A 20663-nucleotide genomic window follows, 5' to 3' on the forward strand; every position below is an offset into this window, starting at 1 on the left:
TGCTTGAGTCCATAAGGTTCCAACTCCTCATAATTTTGACACCGAAACGGAAAATGCTGGAAAACACTCAGCAGATCTCGCAACATCTGGGTGGACAGAAGCAGAGTTGATGTTTCTGGTCGATTACCTTTTCGTCAGAACTGGGGCGGGGGAGAATTAAGATGTGATGGGATTCAGGCAAATGAAAAGGGAGGGGGGAGGGGGGGGGGAGACAGGGGGGATGTGGAAGAAAAAACAAAAGAGAGGCCGGAGTGGTGGCACAGTGGTTAGCACTGCTGCCTCACAGCTCCAGAGACCTGGGTTCGATTCACGGCTTGGGTCATTGTCTGTGTGAAGTCTGCACGTTCTCCCCATGTCTGCGTGGGTTTCCTCCGGGTGCTCCGGTTTCTTCCGGTTTCTCCCTCAGTGTGCCCAAACAGGCGCCGGAGTGTGGCGACTAGGGGATTTTCACAGTAACTTCATTGCAGTGTTAATGTAAGCCTACTTGTGACACTTGATAAACTTAAATTCTCCAACCTTGCCGGCGGCTGAGATTCTCCGGCCCCGCTGCTGTGATCTGGCTGAGTGCCAAATTCTCCATTCTCGCTGGCAGCGGTAGCGGGGCCGGAGAATCTCGTCCATAGTCTATGACAGGGTGAAAGGCGGGAGGGATTAAATGTCAAAAGCGGCTGTGGTGCAAGGCCAAAGGGAGTGTTAATGGCACAGATGAAGAAACGAAAGGTGTTCCCAGGTGGAGGTGATGGATGGCGTGATCATGAACAACATCCAGCCAAGAGCAAAGGGGGAGGGAAAAGAGAGGGAAAATGAGAGAGAGTAACCAAAACCTTGTAAGAACCAGAAACAAAGTGGGGGCAGAGGTTACAATGTGGGATCGTTGATCTCATTATTGAGCCCAGAAAGCTGCAAAGTGCTCAACTGAAAGATGAGGTTCTGTTTCACAAGCTTAGGTTGAGCTTTACTGCAACACAGCAGGGAGTGGAGAATAGAAAGATCAAAGCGGGGGCAAGGTGGAGAAATTGAATGTGAAGCAAATTGTGATACTTGCCTTTTATGCAATGCATCTCAATGTGATCTTAAAATGAACCTCCCCAAAATTTCCTCCAAAGTAATCTGAGCATTCATTGCACAACATAAAATTCAGCCTCTACGTCTATCGTCTTTCTTGAAAGTCTCTCACGTGGCACGGAAAAGGGCTGCCATACTGGTGAATATTTTTTATTATTAAGCGGTCCCCTCTTTTGTTGCCACTTTTCTACCCCCATCTTCTGCATCACATGCTCAGAATCTTGTAGTGAAGGCAAGTGATGTTCTCCTCTCGACAACTAGCCAGACAGAGACCTGTGAGAAGAACCAGGGGTGACTCATCTTTTAATTTTATTTTCCTCAATGCTGGACCACCCCATATCTGCTCGTTACATTCATGTGTTTCATAGAATCCTAGAATCCCTCCAGTGCAGAAAGAGGCCATTCGGCCCATCAAGTCTGTACTGACCACAATCTCACCCAGGCCCTATTCCCGTAACCCCACACATTTACCCTGCTAACCCCCTGCCACTAGGGTCAATTTAGCATGGCCAGTCAACCGAACCCGCACACCTTTGGACTGTGTGTTTAAAATTTACTCTCCTCTATTGAGGCTGTTTTATATTTTTCCTTTCAGCCCTGGTTCGAAGTCTCTCAATTCATTGAGATGAGTTTTGTTTATGATCCACTCCAGCTCACATTCCACACGGATGAAAAGATCCTATTGGAAAGAGGGACTTTGAGCTCCAACGTATGCCATTTTCCTTCTTGGTTTTGTGCGTGTTTCATGTCCCGGTGAAAGCCTTCAGGTTGGCTGGATTTGTGAGTGGAGAGATATAAACCAAAGAATGCCGGAAACCTGAAATAGCAACATCTGGAAATGCAGGGGCATCTGCGGCAAGAAAAGACCGCTTCATCTACAAGCTGTGCATTTCCAGCATTTTCTGTTTTTGTTTCCCATTCACAGGGACCTGCTGGAAAATGACTCATTGATCTCACAGTTTCTGAATTGTAGTCAGTTAGCTCATTCCATTATGGAATTTGCTGGCAGACCTATATTATTCAAAGTTAAGTGCCAAAGTTCGTAACATGAATTCAACCTTAGTCGACAGCTTCCCAAATTAATTAAATACCTCAATATTTTTTAAAAAGCCAATTTATGCCATACTCGTGGAAGTTGCCGCTCATCAGGTTATTTGGTTTGGGTGTTTTGACAAAATTGCATTTGGTGTGCTTAAACTTGTTTTTGTTCTTTGAGATTTTCCAACATGTCTGATTAAGTCAGCTGAAAATGATCTGACCCAGAAGCACTGCAGATAATGCAGGTACTCTGTGAATTAATGGTAGGACAATTAGTCAACACAGTGATAAAATTAGATGACTTAGAAACATTGGTGCAAAAGAGGACAACTGCCTTCCTTTGGGCATTCCCATCATATGTTAAGACGCTCGACTTTGACCAAGTACTTCAAAGAAATAATAAGTGTCCAGTCACTTCATTTTTCTGCCTCTGCCCTTTTGCATTTTCTCCTCCCATCCTCACCAACCCACCCCCCCCCCCAACCCCAATAATTTGGCTTGCTGTTTGCAACAACCCTTAAAATCTTACCATCGCCCTCATTTCAATTTTTGATACGGAAAAGGTGGCCAAAGGTCCAAAAAATATCAGACAATGGGTGAGATTCTAACTCATTCAAAATCCACTCATTTGCAAAGAGCTAAAATCAGGCCAAAGTTTTTAAAATAGATTTTTCGTCAAGTTTTGGATTTCTTTCAAGAATTCAGTTTGTAATTTAGCAAAAATATTTTCAGGTTTTTTTTGTGCTGAAGTTTTTTTTGGGCTGGGGAATGATTTCACTCCGACTTCGGGCGCATGCTTAGCAGTATTTAGCATTCCCAGGTCAGGTATAACAGAGTCAGATGAAGATTGAACCTCCTGCTATGAAGCTTCAATACCCTACCTCACCCCAACCATGGAAGTGGACATTATGCCACACCTGTGCAAGATTTATTCCACATCCCACACCACTTAGAAACTCTTTGGGTGGAATTTTCCCGTCCTGCCCACCACGGGAATCATAACGGGTGGGACAGAAAATTTGGCAGACTATGCAAAGATCTGTTAACCTCATAGAAATCATAGAAACCCTACAGTACAGAAAGAGGCCATTCGGCCCATCGAGTCTGCACCGACCACGATCCCAACCAGGCCCTACCCCCATATATTTTACCCACTAATCCCTCTAATCTATGCATCCCAGGACACTAAGGGGCAATTTTAGCATATCCAATCAACCTAACCCGCACATCTTTGGATTGTGAGAGGAAACCGGAGCTCCCGGAAGAAACCCACGCAGACACGAGGAGAATGTGCAAACTCCACACACCTCGGGTGGGAATTTCTAGTCTTGGGGCATTGGGCAGCCGGAAAATCCCTCCCTTTAAGTGAGTTTGCCAATTCATACTGTATCAGGGACAGTTTTGTTTTTGGTCCCATCTGTACTCGGAACTGACTTGAGGCTGACCAAATGGCACAGTGTGTGGCATGGTGGCACAGTGGGTGGCACAGTGGAATAGTGGGTGCAACAGTGGCATAGTGGGTGCAACGGTGGCACTGTGAGGCAGCAGTGCAGGGGGACCCGGATTCAATTCTGGCCTTGGGTGACTGTGCGGAATTTACACGTTCTCCCCCTGTCTGCATGGGTTTCCTCCGAGTGCTCCAGTTTCCTTCCACAGTCCAAAGATGTGCAGGTTAGGTTGATTGTCCATGCTAAATTGCCCCTTAGTGTCAGGAGGATTAGGAGGTTAAATGTGTGGGATTACGGGGCTAGTGCGTGGATGGGATTGCTGTTAGTGCAGGCTTGATGGGCTGAATGGCCTCCTGCACTGCACTGTAGGGATTCGATGATTCTATGAAACCCATTTCATTTGGAGCTTTTGCAGCCAGCAATGACTTTCACTCATCTGAACCGGTTTTGAATCCATGTTGCAGGGGGTGAAATGCTCATGTCTTGCTGCTGCAGCATCAAGATGGCTTTCCAATTAGCTATCTGAAAACTGACCATCTTTCCTATTGCTTTTTTAAGGCATGCTAATTATGGTGAGACATAAGCTGAAAATACACTGAGAGTTTAGGTTCAGTGCAAGGTTGTTTTGGGTTTCAATCAGTTGAAAAGTTGCAGCCACCAAGCATGCAAACGCCATGAGATGAGAGACTCACCAGAAGACTAACTCTTACTCTTTGAGTTTGAAGATAGTATACTATAACTAAGACCAGAGGCATTTGATTATGCTCACCTTTTTTAATTTGAACGTTAATTTATAAACTTTAATAATTCATACTTGCAGGGCTGGATTTTCACCGTATCTGCGTGATTCAAGGGCCCTTTAAAAATCGTGGCCAGGACCGGATTCCTGACCCCATTTCCCTGTTTTCCAATTTCTTGGAGTTGGTTGGGGCCGGGTCAAAGTCCTGTCCCCTGCACTCCTGACCTGGCCGGCTCCATTGCGGGGATAGCCATGTTCAAGTCCCCTGCAATTTTCATGGATTGGGCAAGGATTTCAATGTGTTGTGGTTCACTGCACCTCAGAGACAACTTGAGCCACAACCTGCATGATTGGATCTTTTAAAGGTAAGTTTAAAAGAACCTCCCTATGCCTCTCCATGCCAAGGTGTGCCCCCCCCCAAAAAAAAAACAACCCCTATTGGCCCTCATGCTTCCATACCAAGCAATGTCCCCTAACCAGCCCCTCATGCCCCCTCTACCAAACTATACCCCTCCACACGCCCTCATGTCCCCTCTGCCAAGCTGTGGCATTTCCATATCCATTGACCAACTATACCGTGTAGAATCAATGAATCAAGGACATGTTAAAAACAAGGCTTTTAACAAAACATTCATTTATAACTTTCCACTATGTTTAAAAAAAAGTCATTTTACTATTGGGCAATAAAAGTGTCAATTGTCCAGATGTTTCAAAGTTTCAATAGCTGAAACCACAAGCATTTGAAACCTGTTCATCTTGTGTGAATAAACATTGTGAAACAGAGATTAGAAAGCCAGACCTGTCAATTGAGCAATATTTTCTGAGGCCCAGGTGCTTTAGTATTCTAATGGATATCTGGGCTCTCAGCCAAGCCTCATTGTGGCTGAGAACCCAGAAATACATTAATCTGTGGAAACACCTGAGATGCGAGGGCTGGAGAATCTGTTTTTATATTAACTGGGACAGAGTGCTACTGCACTGAGATAAGCCTTTTAAAAAAGCCCTCTCAGCAGCTGGCAAGCCCTGTAGCTGCATCCGGCCTTTTCCCCAGGTCGGCTGGCCTGGCTCCAGGCCACAGCCACCCCCGACAACAAAATTCCCATTCCTGTGGGAACTTACTCTGAAAGGGGGCTGGCCGAGCTGGGAATTTTCCCCATTCCCACTATAAGCCATGAGGATGAAAATCCAGGACAAGCTGTTATTGATAATTTGAGGTGTGACCATTTGTTGTTTAATCTTGATTTTGTCTTTTTAATCTAATTACATTTTCTTGCTATTCTGCACTCCAGCCGAGGTTGTGGGCAGCTGACCTGTAGCCAGGCATTTCCCAGCACCAACAGAAAGACCTGATTGAGAGTAGGCTTTGGCGACTGTTCGTCCACCTTCCTTCCTTCCCCGTACAGAAACATCCCATTTAGAGAATCATAGAGTGCAGAAGAGGCCCTTCGGTCCATCGAGTCTGCACCGGCATTTGAGAAACACCTGAACTCCATCTAATCCCATTTACCAGCACTTGGCCCATAGCCCTGAATGTTATGATGTGCCAAGTGCTCATCCAGGTACATTTTAAAGGATTTGAAGCAACCCGCCTCCACCACATTCCCAGGCAGTGCGTTTCAGACCATCACCACCCTCTGGTAAAACAGTTTTACCTCACATCCCCTCTTGAACCTCCTGCCCCTCACCTTGAACCTTTGTCCCCTCGGATCTTCAACTAAGGGGAACAGCTGCTCCCTATCCACTCTGTTCATGTCCCTCATGATCTTGTACACCTGAATGCTCAATACCTGCCTCTTGTTGTAGAGCCAAAACGAATAACATCAAGAAGTGGGAGAACATGAACCCTGTATCCTGCCACCGCATGGCACACTGCTTTATCTATGTATGGCACCACTGCTTTTATATCAGTGGATAGTCGAGCAATCTGAGAATTCATTGCCAGTACAAAAGCAACATCTGTTGCAAAATGGCAGGGAGGTTTAACACCACCTTTCCGAACGGCAAGCACAAAATAGATTGCACATGCCTAGTGAGACAGTGTCCCCTGTATTGCCATCTTGTAAATATAGAGGGCCAGGTCATATCATAATAACTTTAAGTTTCAATTCTGGTCCCAAATTCAAACAGTTTTTTAGCATATCCGATTTTCAGAACAAATAGAGTTTCTGCTCGCTCACATTTTATGATTCCTCTCTTTCAACCCAACGACCTTCTGAGAAAAGCAGCTGTGAATTCACACAACTTCCTGATACTCGCAATTTAATTTACCAAGACTGTCTTGTCTGAAGCTTTCGTGAATCCATATGTCAACACTCCACCCCCAAACACCATTAATATATTGCTTCATAAAGTGCCCCCCACCCCCAGTGATCTGCTTCTCTGGCCACTGAGCTCCCCCCCACCCCGCCCCCATGTATAACGCAATGCTCGCTGTATTCGAGTCTCCAGCCAGCCTTGCTCTACAAACCCAATAGCACGTACATAAAACTGATGGAAGAGGCAATCAAAATCTATAGTGTGAAATACCAGCAGAGATATAAAAGTGTTTTAATTGAAACAATGTTGGGTCATCTCCAGTCACTGTATGGCTCCTCTGATGAAACAATCTGATCATGTCTAAACAGGTTAAATCATCTATGCCGGGGCCTGCTGCAGCTGCTGTTAAGTTCTTCGGAACTAATACCGAGAAACCTCAAGAATACCTACTTTCTTTTCTCACTGAACAGCTGGAGAGCTTAATGAGCAAAAATCTCAATCAGCTAACCTGACCTGACCTGACCTGACTTTGCATATTGTCCTTAATAAGGACTTACATTAAAGCATTGAAGAAACTGTTCATTCTTTGGGAAGTGGAGGATTGTCATTGTTCTGGGGCCTCCAGTCACTGCTGTTTGTGATTAAGTTGATGTGTAAAGTTTTGCTGTTTGCTGGATTCGGCCCCTTCACAGCATTGGCACAAAGTGCTCATTCACATTTAGATTAGTCTAACAGCTCCAGGGGTCAGTCTAAGGTCAGACTTAGTAATGATGTAAGGAGAGGCATGTCTGGGATTCTTATTTTGAACTGAAACACATACCAGGAACTATTGAGAAAGATGCGCCCGGCAAAAAAAAATGTGTCCCAGACCTGTGGGGTACATTCCTTCTGCTTGATACCTTGAAAGCTTGTATTGGGTTTTTTTCCCCCCCCCTAAGTCACTTTCCTCTTTCATGCTCAACTTTTCGAGTGCTATTTACTAAGCCCCAATCTTGCAGACCAATGTTTCTGAGTTGTTGTGTTATTAAGGAGAAAGTTGCTAGGGCCGCAGAATACATTGGAAGAGAAAACACAAATGTTTGCGAAAAAATGTGGATGCGCTGCAGCAGTCGGGAGATGTGTGGAGAAGGAGAGGTGCAGGAGATCAAAAAAAAACCGGACTATGCATGAAAGAATCACAGCATGGAAGCCAGCACTCATTGTCTCTGAGCGCACTCCTGCCAGTCGCACATGTCGCTTCACATTTTATTACAATGAAAAGGCGCAAGGAGTCTCACTTCGATAACCGCGAAGCTTATTCTTAAGTTTTTTTTTGAAAGAAGTGGCAGATCGTCCTTACTTCTGGAAGGCACGATTATGAAGCAGTTAAAATCCACAAGCAGAGGAAAGCCCCTTTAATAAGCAGTTAATGTTTTGTTCCTCTTTGCAGAGCGAGCTTAGCTGTAGTGGTCACAGTGTAATGTAATCAGACTGACTGAAGGGGAGTCAGGCCTCAGGAATAATATCTCATTTGGGGTTGATGCACAGATATTTTACAGGCCTGAGCTAAAGATGAAATATGGATGCCAAGCTGACCTTTGACCTTCCTGAGTTACTTCATACAGTATGAGCTTTTGATGATATCGGTATGTGAGGTACCTTAGCTCTCTCTCCAAACCTGATTTATTTTTGCCTGCTTTGATCCTGGCTGGAAGAAAAAGCTGGGTTTTAAAAAAAAAACTGCTTGAAAAAAGAACTGGCTGAAGGTAGAATGTTACATCAGTGAGGAACGTCTTATTAAAAATCAATGTAGCACAGCAGGATAAGAGGTGGTAAAATATCTTTCATATGATGGATCCCATCAAGAGGTAAATGGTCAAGTCGCCACAGGGACTGGCTATTGGAATCCTACACTTAAACTGAGATTTTAATTTGATTAATTGATGTGGTCCAAAACAGTGCATGCAGAAAGGATTATAAGATTCGCTTTTTAAAGTACTTTGTGTTTTTTTTTATCAAGCCTGGTATCCAGACACCATGGTGAGGTATATCATTACCATGTGCTCAGGTTGGGGGTTGGGTTCTGGTGGTGGCGTTCTGGGGAAACAGGTTGACTTTGGAACGTCTGCTTGCTTAGGGTGACACCTATAGGACAGATGTGGAAATGAGTAGACCAGCCAAACAATTGTGTGGTGCACCTCCCATTTCCAAAGAAAGCCTTGTGGTATTCAGCTTAATTTGAGCACATTTCAAGCCATCCCCTTGCCCAACGCTGTTCTGTAAATTTCTACAGTACACTTAAGTGCAACTACTTCACCGCGTCATTCGTATAATGTCAGTGCAATTTGTGCACATTTGAATTCAAGCTGACTGGTTCAGACACCAGCAAGTTGGACACTCTGCAGGGCAGTCCCAAGTACGGTTGCAGCGTTTGAGAATGAGACCCTGCGCAATCTATGTGAGACATTTCCATTCTGGACATCGTCTGGCTTGCTGTTGTCCTCAGATTGCCCACTTGGAAGTGCACTGCGTTAAAAAATATATATTTTTCTTTTCTTCTAGATGAAGCAAACGAAGATGTGGAAGGTCCTAATGAATCCATCCAAGAAGCAGAAGATTCTACCAAAGACAAAGACAGTGGGGGTGAGAAGGAACCCAGCAAAGAAACAGGTAGAGCAACATAAGCTACTTATTATTCAACTTAAATATTTCCCTACTTAATCCAGGGATTGTTGAAAACCTTTGACAGGAAGTGGCTCAATGATCCAAATGATGTCAATACACTCTGACAAATATAGAAGTGTGACCATCTAAAAACACATGATTCAGCTATGTAAGAGTATTTTGTTACTTGCTTTGTTTCCTTTCTGTGTAGCAGCTCTTTACATCTTTTAAAAATTTATTCTTTCATGGGCTGTGGGCGTCACTGGCGGGGCCAGCATTTATCACCCATCCCAATTGTTCTTGAACTGAGTGGCTTGCTCGGCCATTTCAGAGGGCAGGTAAGAGTCAGCCACATTACTGTGGGTCTGGAACCAGATAAGGATGGCACAATTCTTTCCCGAAAGGGCATTAGTGAACCAGATGGGTTTTTAAAAATCTGACAATCAACAGCGGTTTCATGGTCACCATTACCGAGACTGGCTTTTAATTCCAGATTTTATTAATTGAATTTAAATTCCACCAGCTGCCACGTGAGATGTGAACCCATGTCTCCTGAGATTTGCATGAGCACAGAACATGGCAGAGGAGGTTCAAACAGAAGCCAAGATCATAAGTATATATAAAGTGATGTGAAGCTATATGGATTGAACTGTGTCTACGTTTGATCTCCTGGGGTCTTGAAAGTAGGCAGAGGAATAAGTGGGCATGGCTGAAAAAACATAGGCCTGTACTTGCGAGCTTAAGGGGATTTGGATCCAACATTGTTTGTCCAATGTTCTCAGTCTTGTAGCTTAGATCATACTATTCTTTATCATGTGGACGTTAACCTGTTAGGCTGCTGGGTGGCAATATGATGTTGTACTCTTAGAACTATAGAAAAGTTATGTAATAAGTCTTCAGAGGCAGAAGTCGCTTCAACAAAATCCCTTGATTTACAATTCCAACTGCAGTACACAGAGTGTTATCAGTCAGCAGTCTACCTCTGGGAATGCCAGAGGAACTGACACTCCCAGTTAAATACAAGGAAAAGACCTCCTGATTGGCCCATCAATTGACTCCTTAATCAGGGAGTTCATATTCCAATAGGCCAACCTCAATGGCCTGATTGAAGTCATTACAAGTTACGATGCAGAATGAGACCTTCCAGCCCATCATGTCTGCACTGGCCCAAAAAGAGAAAAAGGAACTAGCTGCTGATTTTAATCCCGCTTTCCAATACCTGATCCTTACACTTTAGATGTAGATACGTTGTCTCTTTGAATGAATGGAGTCGTGACCTGTAGGTTTATCCCATGAGCTGAGATGTGTAAAAGCCTCAGACAATGGCACACTGCAACTTCCATTGTGCTGCAGTCAGGGATTGGTATCTCCGAACATTATTCTTAATTATTTCATTTATTAGTGTCACAAGTAGGCTTACATTAATACTACAATGAAGTTACTGTGAAAATTCCCTTGTTGCCACACTCCGGTGCCTGTTCAGGTACACTGAGGGAGAATTTAGCATGGCCAATCCACCTAACTAGCACGTCTTTCAGACTGTGGGAGGAAACAGGAGCACCCAGAGGAAACCCACGCAGGCATGTGGAGAACGTGCAGACTCTGCACAGGCAGTGACCCAAGCCGGGAATCGAACCCGGGTCCCTGGCGCTGTGAGGCAGCAGTGCTAACCATTGTGCCGCCCAAAAGGAGCAAAAACATTAAACTGCTGAAAGAAATTCTCCTCCGCACTTTTCCCCACAAGTAAAACTAGGCAGTGTGACTCATTTAAGCTCCAAGGTTTCCAGTCCGACATGCAAATCCACGTATATTTTATAATTACTTCTATTTTGAAGGTTGCAAATAATCGTCCTTTGGGACTCGGTGCGACATCACATCACCTGCAAGGCCGCCTGGACCAATCATAGCATAATGATGACAGATAGGCTCAGTGACATCAAAAAGTATGGAAAACAACCACATTAATTAAAACGATCAGTTATTCATGAAACATTTAAATATTCATCACATTTGAAAAGGGTGCGGAGAAACTATTACCCTTTTTAAATGCTGTAATTGCATAGTCAGTGCAATCTGGAGTGGTCTCCATTTAAAAAAAAAAAATGTTTTTAAAAAGAATGGCTACAAATCGTAGGAGCATAATGGAAGGAGTTTGGGATTTCATGTAAAGGCAGTTTCCATTAATATCGCCAATCAATTTAAAAATAATTCTTCTGAAATTGGTCTAAAATATTAGCCTGGCATTCTCTGTAATATGGTTGCTTACTTCAGCACCACGCTTCTATTAAATTTCCACTTGTGTCTGGCCTCAATTTGCTGTGCGAAAAATTATTCTCTGATAACACAATTTCCATAATAACTAGTTTTTCACACAAAATGCTTTGTGATTGCACAGTAATTCTTTTAGATGAAAATTGCTTGATCAGACCATAAAAATGAATAAAACCTTATTAAAAACGATGCATTACTTTAATGAAATGATTTATGAAGTTTTGTGGGCATTTAAAGATTAGTAAGAATTATAAGACTAAACAACACCAACCCGTGGATGGTCTTTTCACCCCCATGCTACTTTTTTATAAAATGAGCCACAAAAGGGTTACACTTTAGCTTTTACAACCGACTCAATTGGCTCCAAATAGTCTTCTTGCAAAAATTTGTATATATTATTCAGCATGTTGCACGTTTAAATTTTTTAACCCTCTGAGTGCTGAATTGACTCACGTGCCTTCACATGCCTTCTTCATCTCTCTTCATGAATGGTGCTGCCTCTCTGCAATTCTGTGAGGTAATATTTTGAGTAGCTTTTCAATGTGCAGCTACTCAGTATACCACAATCTGTAATATAAAGCATTTTAGCTCGGATTGTATCCTTAACAATTCTAATGCAGTGGCCAGTATGTAATGACCGTACAATTTAAAGGGGATGGGAGAAAGAATTTACCATGAGTGTAAACGTATTTATGCATGCAGGCATCTGATCCCACAGCCCATGCAGTAATGGCTGGGCTGGACCACCTTATAAGGCTGTAATAAAAACAGAGATTCCAACGACAATCTGAACTGCGATCTGAGGTTGCATTACAGCCTGTAATTCACCACCTTATTTTACTTATACACTAGTTAGTGTACGTATACACTTGGGAGTGGATACAATGCCCTGAAGTCCGCCAAGATTGTTTAGCCCACAAGCTTCCACTATAAGAGCGTTTCAATGTTGTTAGTGCACATGAGAGAATGAAGAGGTGCTTATCAGGGGCTGTAACAGAATCTTCTCCGGTATTTCACATTATGCGACCAGTGATGCATAATTCTTCTACTTTTGCTGTGACTGGAAAAGCGATGTTGTTGTAATTTTGCATTAATTTTTCAATAGCAGTATCACCTCCATTTCTTCTGTATAGGTGGCCAATCTTCAGGCTGTTACCCGTTCATACCTTGCTGTCAGAGATCATCTCCAGCACACTGGCCAGTCGTAAGCGCCAACTCCCTGGAGAATTAGGTTGGACCCAGAATTTCTTCATAGAATTTTGCAAAAAGCAAAATTTACCATGAAATGGAAGTGCGTTAAATCCTCCCTGTGCTAGGATAAGGCTTTGCCTCCTTTGAAAGGAAGCAGTCAAGGAAACACAGGCTGTAAAAGCCCATCAGCCATATGAAGACAAAAGCAAAATGGGTAGAATGGAAACAGAATGGTCCGGGTTTTATTTCAGGTATATCTTAGCATCACTGGGATATGTTCCATACCTGCACATCAATGACTTAAGATTTGTTAGACTATAGAGATTGGGGCAATTGTACCAGCGTTTAAAATACTACAAATTAACATCAAAAGGGTGCCACAGTGGCAGAGTGATTAGCACAGGGACCTGGGTTCGATTCTGCCCTCAGGTAACTGAGTGTGTGGAGTTTGCACGCTCTCCCCATGTCTATGTGGATTTCCTCCGGATGCTCCGGTTTCTTCCCACGGTCCAAAGATCATAGAATCCCTACAGTGCAGCAGGAGGCCATTCGGCCCATCAAGTCTGCACCGACAATAATCCCACTGAGGCCCTATCCCCGTAATCCCCTTAATCCCTCTAACCTATGCATCCCGGGTCATGATGGGGCAATTTAGCACGGCCAATGCACTTAACCTGCACATCTTTGGACTGTGGGAGGAAACCAGAGCACCCCTAGGAAATCCACGCAGACACGGGGAGAACGTGCAAACTCCACACAGACAGAATCCCAAGCCAGGAATCGAACCCAGGTCCCTGGAGCTGTGAGGCAGCAGTGCTGACCACCGTGCCACTGAGCCGCCCAGGTTAGGTGGATTGGCCGTGCTCAATTGCCCCCTGGTGTCAGGGGAATTAGCAGGATAAATACGTGGGGTTATGGGGATAGGGTCTGGGTGGGATTATTGTCGGGTGTAGGTTTGATGGGTTGAATGGCCTCTTTCTGCACTGTAGGGATTCTACGATTCTATGATCCAATATCACTGGCATGAGGATTACATAAAACAATATAAGCCCCAAAAAAGCTAAACTTCAGCAGCAAGTCAAATAAATGTCTTTCTTTGTACAAAACCTAAAACTATGTTGAAACTTAACACTGAATGTGGGCTTACAGCTTGAGTTCTTTATCGTGAGTTGTAGGCCTCTAAAGCGCCAAACAGCTCACCTTTAGCACTGCATCAGAGTCGCTGCACTGACGTGAGGATACAAGGACAGCTTTTTTTTTCTCTGAAGCCACTGGTAAATTTGAATTACATTTTTGTTTTTTTCTTTTGCATTCCCACTAGCTGGGTTGACTCAATAATTAACAAGCGCTTATGTGTTTTTCAAGGCTGAGATAGCTCACGGATTTAATGCTTAATCTCTGCTGTGGAAAGTTTCTATTACGAAACGTGGAAGCAATCTACTTCTCAAAATTAATTTAAGGAATAATAATTTCATATATAATACATGAAAATTTGTCGAGGCAAGCGCAGGAATATTCCCAGTCACTGGCGATATTTAGTGAATCTTGCTCCACTCCTGGAATTTTACATCTCACTGCAGAGAGAAATGCAGAGAGAAGGCCATCATAGCCTTCCTTACAGAGGCCCTCAATGATTCAAATCGAGATCTTGTTCACACTTATCTATTAGCCATTATTTTAAAAATGTACTTGGACCACACTGGTTAGGCCACATTTGGAGTACTGCGTCCAGTTCTGGTCGCCGCACTACCAGAAGGACGTGGAGGCGTTAGAGAGAGTGCAGAGAAGGTTTACCAGGATGTTGCCTGGTATGGAGGGTCTTAGCTATGAGGAGAGATTGGGTAAACTGGGCTGGTTCTCCCTGGAAAGACGGAGAATGAGGGGAGATCTAATAGAGGTGTACAAGATTATGAAGGGGATAGATAAGGTGAACGGTGGGAAGCTTTTTCCCAGATCAGAAGTGACGTTCACGAGGGGTCACGGGTTCAAGGTGAGAGGGGCGAAGTATAACTCAGATATTAGAGGGATGTTTTTTACACAGAGGGTGGTGGGGGCCTGGAATGCGCTGCCAAGTAGTGTGGTGGAGGCAGGCACGCTGACATCGTTTAAGACTTACCTGGATAGTCACATGAGCAGCCTGGGAATGGAGGGATACAAACGATTGGTCTAGTTGGACCAAGGAGCGGCACAGGCTTGGAGGGCCGAAGGGCCTGTTTCCTATGCTGTACTGTTCTTTGTTCTTTGGGTAAATATAGTCCTTCCTGCAATCAGTGTGGAAAATATGAATACCATCAACTGAATGACCTTTGACTGGTGTTCCATTATACAAGATGTCAAAATAAAGGTAGTATCTTTCCTGGCCAGGAGAACTTAGCCCGTAGATAAAGTTAAAGTTTATTTATTTATTAGTCATAAGTAAGGCTTGCATTAACACTGCAATTAAGTTACTGTGAAATGCCCCTAGTCACCACATTCCGGCGCCTGTTTGGGTCAATGCACCTGACCAGCATGTCTTTCAGAATGTGGGAGGAAACCGGAGCACCCGGAGGAAACCCACGCAGACACGGGGAGAACATGCAGTGACCCAAGTCGGGAATCGAACCCAGGAACCTGGCACTGTGAAGCAGCAGTGCTAACCACTGTGCTACCGTGTTGCCCCATAATTGCAGATAATTGCAACTCTCAAATCCCTCTCAAATACTCACAAAGGATGACAAGAATTCCTCCGCCTGGTGAGTTCTGGACACTAGCTTGACACATAGTAATATGCGAGACAAAATAGAGAGGCAACGACCAATGACACTGTCACTGCTCTTAGGAAGCAGGTTGCTTTTACGCCCTCTCACCTAGTGAATAAGAAACGTGTAACGCTGGAGGAGCAAACTTACAAAGAGCCGTATACCGTAGCACATTAAAAACAGGCAGCTATCATTATGGTTGGAAGGAAAGCAGGAGCAGTTTAATGGAAGACTGTGCAAATAAGTGAGTGAACGAAATGAAAAATGAAAGCTAATGCTAACAATAAACACGTAGGAAGTAACATTGTCAAACCAATTAATTGTCTGAATGTTAAGAGGACTTCTTAGAATAAACTGATTCTGAAAGTGTCTAACCATTGCAGTGCCCTATCCTACTCCACACGTTCCTGTACTAAAAATAAAATATTTATGAAACTATGGCCTAAAGGTTGGAGTTGCTCACCTAACGTTGTGCGATTAGTGAAATGGACCGTTTCTGATTTGAGTTGGAGAGAGAGGAAGGGAGCAATAGCTATTAAAGATGGTATTAATGGACTGCAAGCAAAGAAAAGTTGTCATGGAAGTGTGTTTATGGTGTATAGTGCTGGCAGGCATGATTTCAATAGGCTTTGACATGTTTAACATAAATGTATACAGCAGGGCTCCTGCATTCATGAATAATTCCTTCAGGCCCCATGCCTCCCTAATTACTGAAATTGAAAAAATAGGTCATGCGCATCTTTACTTGAGCAGCAGTATTTTTTCCTCCTCTTGAGTGCTGGATGTGCAGAATACGTCTGTGATACAATGAGCTGGCCGGACAAACAGCTTAAAGGGCAAGGAGAATGTAAAGGTGAACAATAAGACGCTAAAAAAAAAAGTTTATTTTAATCTCTTCAGAATTTTAACCATTTAAATCACCTGAGGAAGGAAGGAGTAAAAGATCTTGAAATCACTGTCAGGCGAGCTTTATAAAAAAACATGTTAGAGCCATTAGTCTAATATTTTATACAAATTCTCGAGAATATTTGTACTTATTTTGATCTTTAGTGTGAGGCATATGATATATATATTTGTGGACACTCAAAGAACTGGCTTTCAAAATGGAAAATGCGTTGCATTATTTATTTAAATAATTAGAATAAAATAGGATTTGAATGAGACACCTTCCTTACTATGGCTTTAACTGGGTTTTATTTTAAACTCTTCAATCATCAAATCTGTATAAAATCAATAATTTATTTTCAAAGGACCTAAAGACCTTTTGTCGTCAGCTATGCTGGCACTAAGAATGTACAAGCTAGACCAAGGCCTTACTTGCCAATGGCATAATTAAATTCATGTCAGTGTCTTGGCAAATATTTTCATGTTTCCCACGTAGAGATCCACTGTAGAGCACAAAAGCATAGCAGCAAGCTTTGTAAATTACACAGTAGTGTCTCTAAACTCCCCTTCCTTCTCCCCCTTCCAAGTTATGAATTACGCGATTGGAGCTTCCACATCTCCAAAGGTGCCACAAACCCTCATCGATTGTGCCGTTTAGTCAAGCAGCCAGGAGGCCATGCATGCGCAGTGAATGAGGGGACCACCACGTGCTCTCTCCACCAGTCAACTTTTCCCTTCTGCTCCGTGATGACATGGTTCTGACTGGCAACCATCCCCAGGAAGAAACCTTTAGTGCAAACACCAGCTGGGACTGGAGCCTGAAATTGGGTCCCTTTGTCAGAAATCGGGACCCCCTTGCAGCTCCCCAGCCTCCTGCCCACCTCTTGAAAACATCCTCGCTGTCATCTTTCAGAATAAATATAAATTGACAAGTTAGTGGCAAGGCTGAGGCATATGCAAGAAGATGCAATGTAGGTACGATTTTTTGAATCTTATTCATTGGTGCCTGTTCGATGACCTACCTAGACTGCAAAATCAGAACTAATGAGTATTAAAGCTGTCTAATATACCATAGCCTTCACATCCAATTAAATCACTCAAAGGTAGTTTTTCCACAGAGCCATAAATAAAGATAGAAGTCGATTGCTGCAGCAAAAATTAACCTAATTGATGATACCTAAAATCTTATGAGAAGCTGAGAATCATAAAGGAAAATGTCATCAGGGTTAGATTGTTTGAGTTTTTAACATCAGCGCGATGCACCAATGAAAGGTCTGCTGTCTTTGTAAGTGATGTCGAATGCCTGGAGCATTGTAGGGTGGAATAATGAGCTGTAATATTTCTATTCTGGATAAATAATAAACTTTAGACACTTCAGACAATTTAATCCAAGAATGCATTACACTATAATAAGTGTGCCTGGCTGAGTTGTTTCTGTGAAACCCTGGCTTTTTTTTTACAGTTTCATGCGGTCCCCAGCCCCAATGGGGTTGCTAATGCCTCGGCAAGAGACCTAACCAAAGCCAGCCTTTACCAGTCAGATAGTGGTCAAATCTGGCGTTCTGAGTCAGCCCTGATAGCAGCATTTTCATTTTTGTGTTTCACTGTATAACCTTACAACTAAAGATATTAGGCAGGATTCTCCAGTCTCGTCCATTCCCGCCGCCACTGCCTGTGAGATCGGAGGATTTGGCGCTCAGCCTAATCTCCACTGCAGCGGGACCGGAGAATCCCAGCCGTGGGCGAGGTCAGAGAATTCCGGTGATTGTGGCTGATGAGGATTCAACTTTTATCATATATGTAGAACTTCATTTATTTTGGCTGCAACCCAAATACCTGCAGTTCAAAGGTCATAGAGTCATAGTCATAGAGTCATACTGTGCAGAAAAGGCCCTTCAGTTCATCGAGTCCACCACTAAAGGTGCACTAATCCCATTTTCCTACACTTGTCCCGTATCCTATTATGATATTTCAAGTGCTCATCCAAATATTTCTTGAAGGTTGCAAGGTTTCCGGCCTCCACTACCTTCCCAGGCTGTGCATTCTAGATTCCCACAACCCCCCGAATGACGTTTTTTCTCAAATCCTCTCTGAATCTCCTGTCCCTTACCCTAAATGAAATTCCATTGTTGCCATTTGGTCCCTCTCCTCCCACAGGGCAGACCAGTCGAGAAAATGAAACCACTAACAGCAGAAATACAGACCTTCATAGCTCAGTAACACAGTAATCTGGACCCTGACCTCCCACTACTGGATTACTTGTGGATGCAGAAAGTATCAGTTGAGAAGAAAAATGACCCTATTTCTGGTTTAGATATCCCCTGGTGATGGGTGTGGTGGAATCCGTAGATTCCAAGCTTGTACTTTTTGAGACAGACCCTAATTGAAACTCTGCCAGTTTCTCAAGAAACTAAGAGTGAAACTGAGGGTGGAAACCAAAATTCCTGGGACAACTGAAACTAGTTGAAACCATGTAAAGGGGAAAAGAGCTATCAGAGCTCAAGTGAGGATGATGATGGTGATTCCAGTGGTGCAGTACAGGCATGCTGAGTAAAATAGAGGCGAGATCCAGCAATGGACAGTTGCTGTAGCTGTTTCTGTTACTTGAAGATAACAGTGGCTGTTATCTTTAAGTAACAGTGATTTATGCTGCACACTCTGTCATATCCAGAGTCAAGGAAGTTCTGCGGACATGTGCTATTTCTGGTGAAGACCATGTCTTTGGAACTGAGGGTGGTTGTGTGCTGCTGTCGGCCAGTGTTCAGACAGCAAAGCAGGGAAGCCACAATCGGAGGAAGAGAGAGAAATGTAAAATAACACCTGCAAGTTATTTACGAAAATTAAATTATGTAAGGCTAGCAACCACTCGTGATGCACGGGCGGGGACAGGATGGGCGGCAGGATACCGATATTGTTGGACCTGCACTCCATGCTGTAAAAATAGTCCTTCTGAATATACATTCAGTCCTGTTGTCAGAAATCCCCCTTACCTCAAAGTGTTGCAAGTTAAGTCTCTAATTAAGCCAAGATTCAGGACCTAATGTGGTGCAGTGCTTTCATTTCACCTTGGTTGTATTTAATCAGAAGTTAACAATAAATATACAGGAGATGGGCTCTTTCACATGAAAGTGTCTTTCAAACCATACATCTATTTTCACTCTTGTATTAAGCTTAAAAGAATGTTGAAAACACCCCAGAATGCAACCATTTTCGTGTTCCATCTCATTAAAAAAAACTCTTAACCCTTTCAGTGATCCATTTGCTTCTTACACGATTTCCTCTTGTTACATCAAACAGTAATATTTAATCAATATCTGAATATGATTTCCATTCTTGTGTGTGGGTGATTTTTTTCTCCCTTTTTTATTAACTACTTGCTGTTTCCCTTCAAACAAAAATACATTTGTTACACACACTTCTTCTGTGGGCATAGGTGTGTTGTCACTGGCTGAATAATCCAGAAACCCAGGCAAATTCCCTGGAGACATGGGTTCAAATCCCATCACAGCAGCTGGTGGCATCTAAATTCAATTTGCTCTTGTTGGTTCCCTCAGCACCTGCCGCAGACCCCAACCAGCAGCTGTATCCTCCAGGACTGGGCCAGCTTAGTGTGGAGTAGTTCTACAGAGCCACTCTTGGTGATGGACATTGAAGTTCCCCAGGGTACATTCTGTGCCCTTGCTGCCCTCAGTGCTTCCTCCAATTGGTGTTCAATATGGAGCAGTATTGATTCATCAGCTGAGGGAGTGCGGTAGTTGGTAATCAGTAGGGGGTTTCCTTGCCCATAGTTTGACCTGATGCCATGAGACTTCATGGGGTCTGAGGTCAATGTTGAGGACTCCCAGCACAATTTCCTCCCAGCTATACACCACTGTGCAATCGGCTCTGCTGGGCTGTGTTGCCAGTCCATGACTGTCTGAGTAGGAGTGACCACTGCACAGTCCTTACGAAGACAAAATCCCATCTTCAGACTGAGCATATCCTCCTTCGTGGTGTGTGGCACTGCCACTGTGCTAAATGACAAGGATTCAGAATAGATCTAACAATTCAAAACTTAGTATCCATGAGCTCTGTGGGCCATCAGCAGCAGCTGAATTGTATTTAGCAGCAATCTGTCATCTCATGGTCCCCTCACTCCACCATCACCATCACCATCATGATTAATGAGGAGTGCAGGAGGACATGCCAGGAACAGTACAAGGTATACCCAAAAATGAGGTGTCAACCTGGTGAAGCTACAACACCAGCTATTTGCATGCGACATAGTAGAAGCAACAGCTAAGCAATTCCACAACCAGCAGATCAGATCAACCCTCTGCAGTACTGCCACACCGAGTCGTGAATGGTGGTGGACTATTAAAAGCAGGAGGAAGTCCCACATATCTCCCC

The 20663-nt window shown here is 43.6% G+C and overlaps 1 protein-coding gene across 1 annotated transcript in view; it reads left to right on the top strand.

Moving 5' to 3' along the window:
• zfhx3b (zinc finger homeobox 3b) overlaps positions 1-20663 on the top strand; it is a 327286-nt gene that overhangs the window by 252022 nt on the left and 54601 nt on the right. Inside the window, exon 4 of the mRNA XM_078210650.1 lies at positions 9088-9195. Coding sequence (XP_078066776.1) covers positions 9088-9195 — 108 coding nt within the window. The remainder of the gene's footprint in view (positions 1-9087; positions 9196-20663) is intronic.

This window comes from Mustelus asterias, chromosome 4 (genome assembly GCF_964213995.1).
Source record: "Mustelus asterias chromosome 4, sMusAst1.hap1.1, whole genome shotgun sequence".
NCBI lineage: Eukaryota > Metazoa > Chordata > Chondrichthyes > Carcharhiniformes > Triakidae > Mustelus > Mustelus asterias.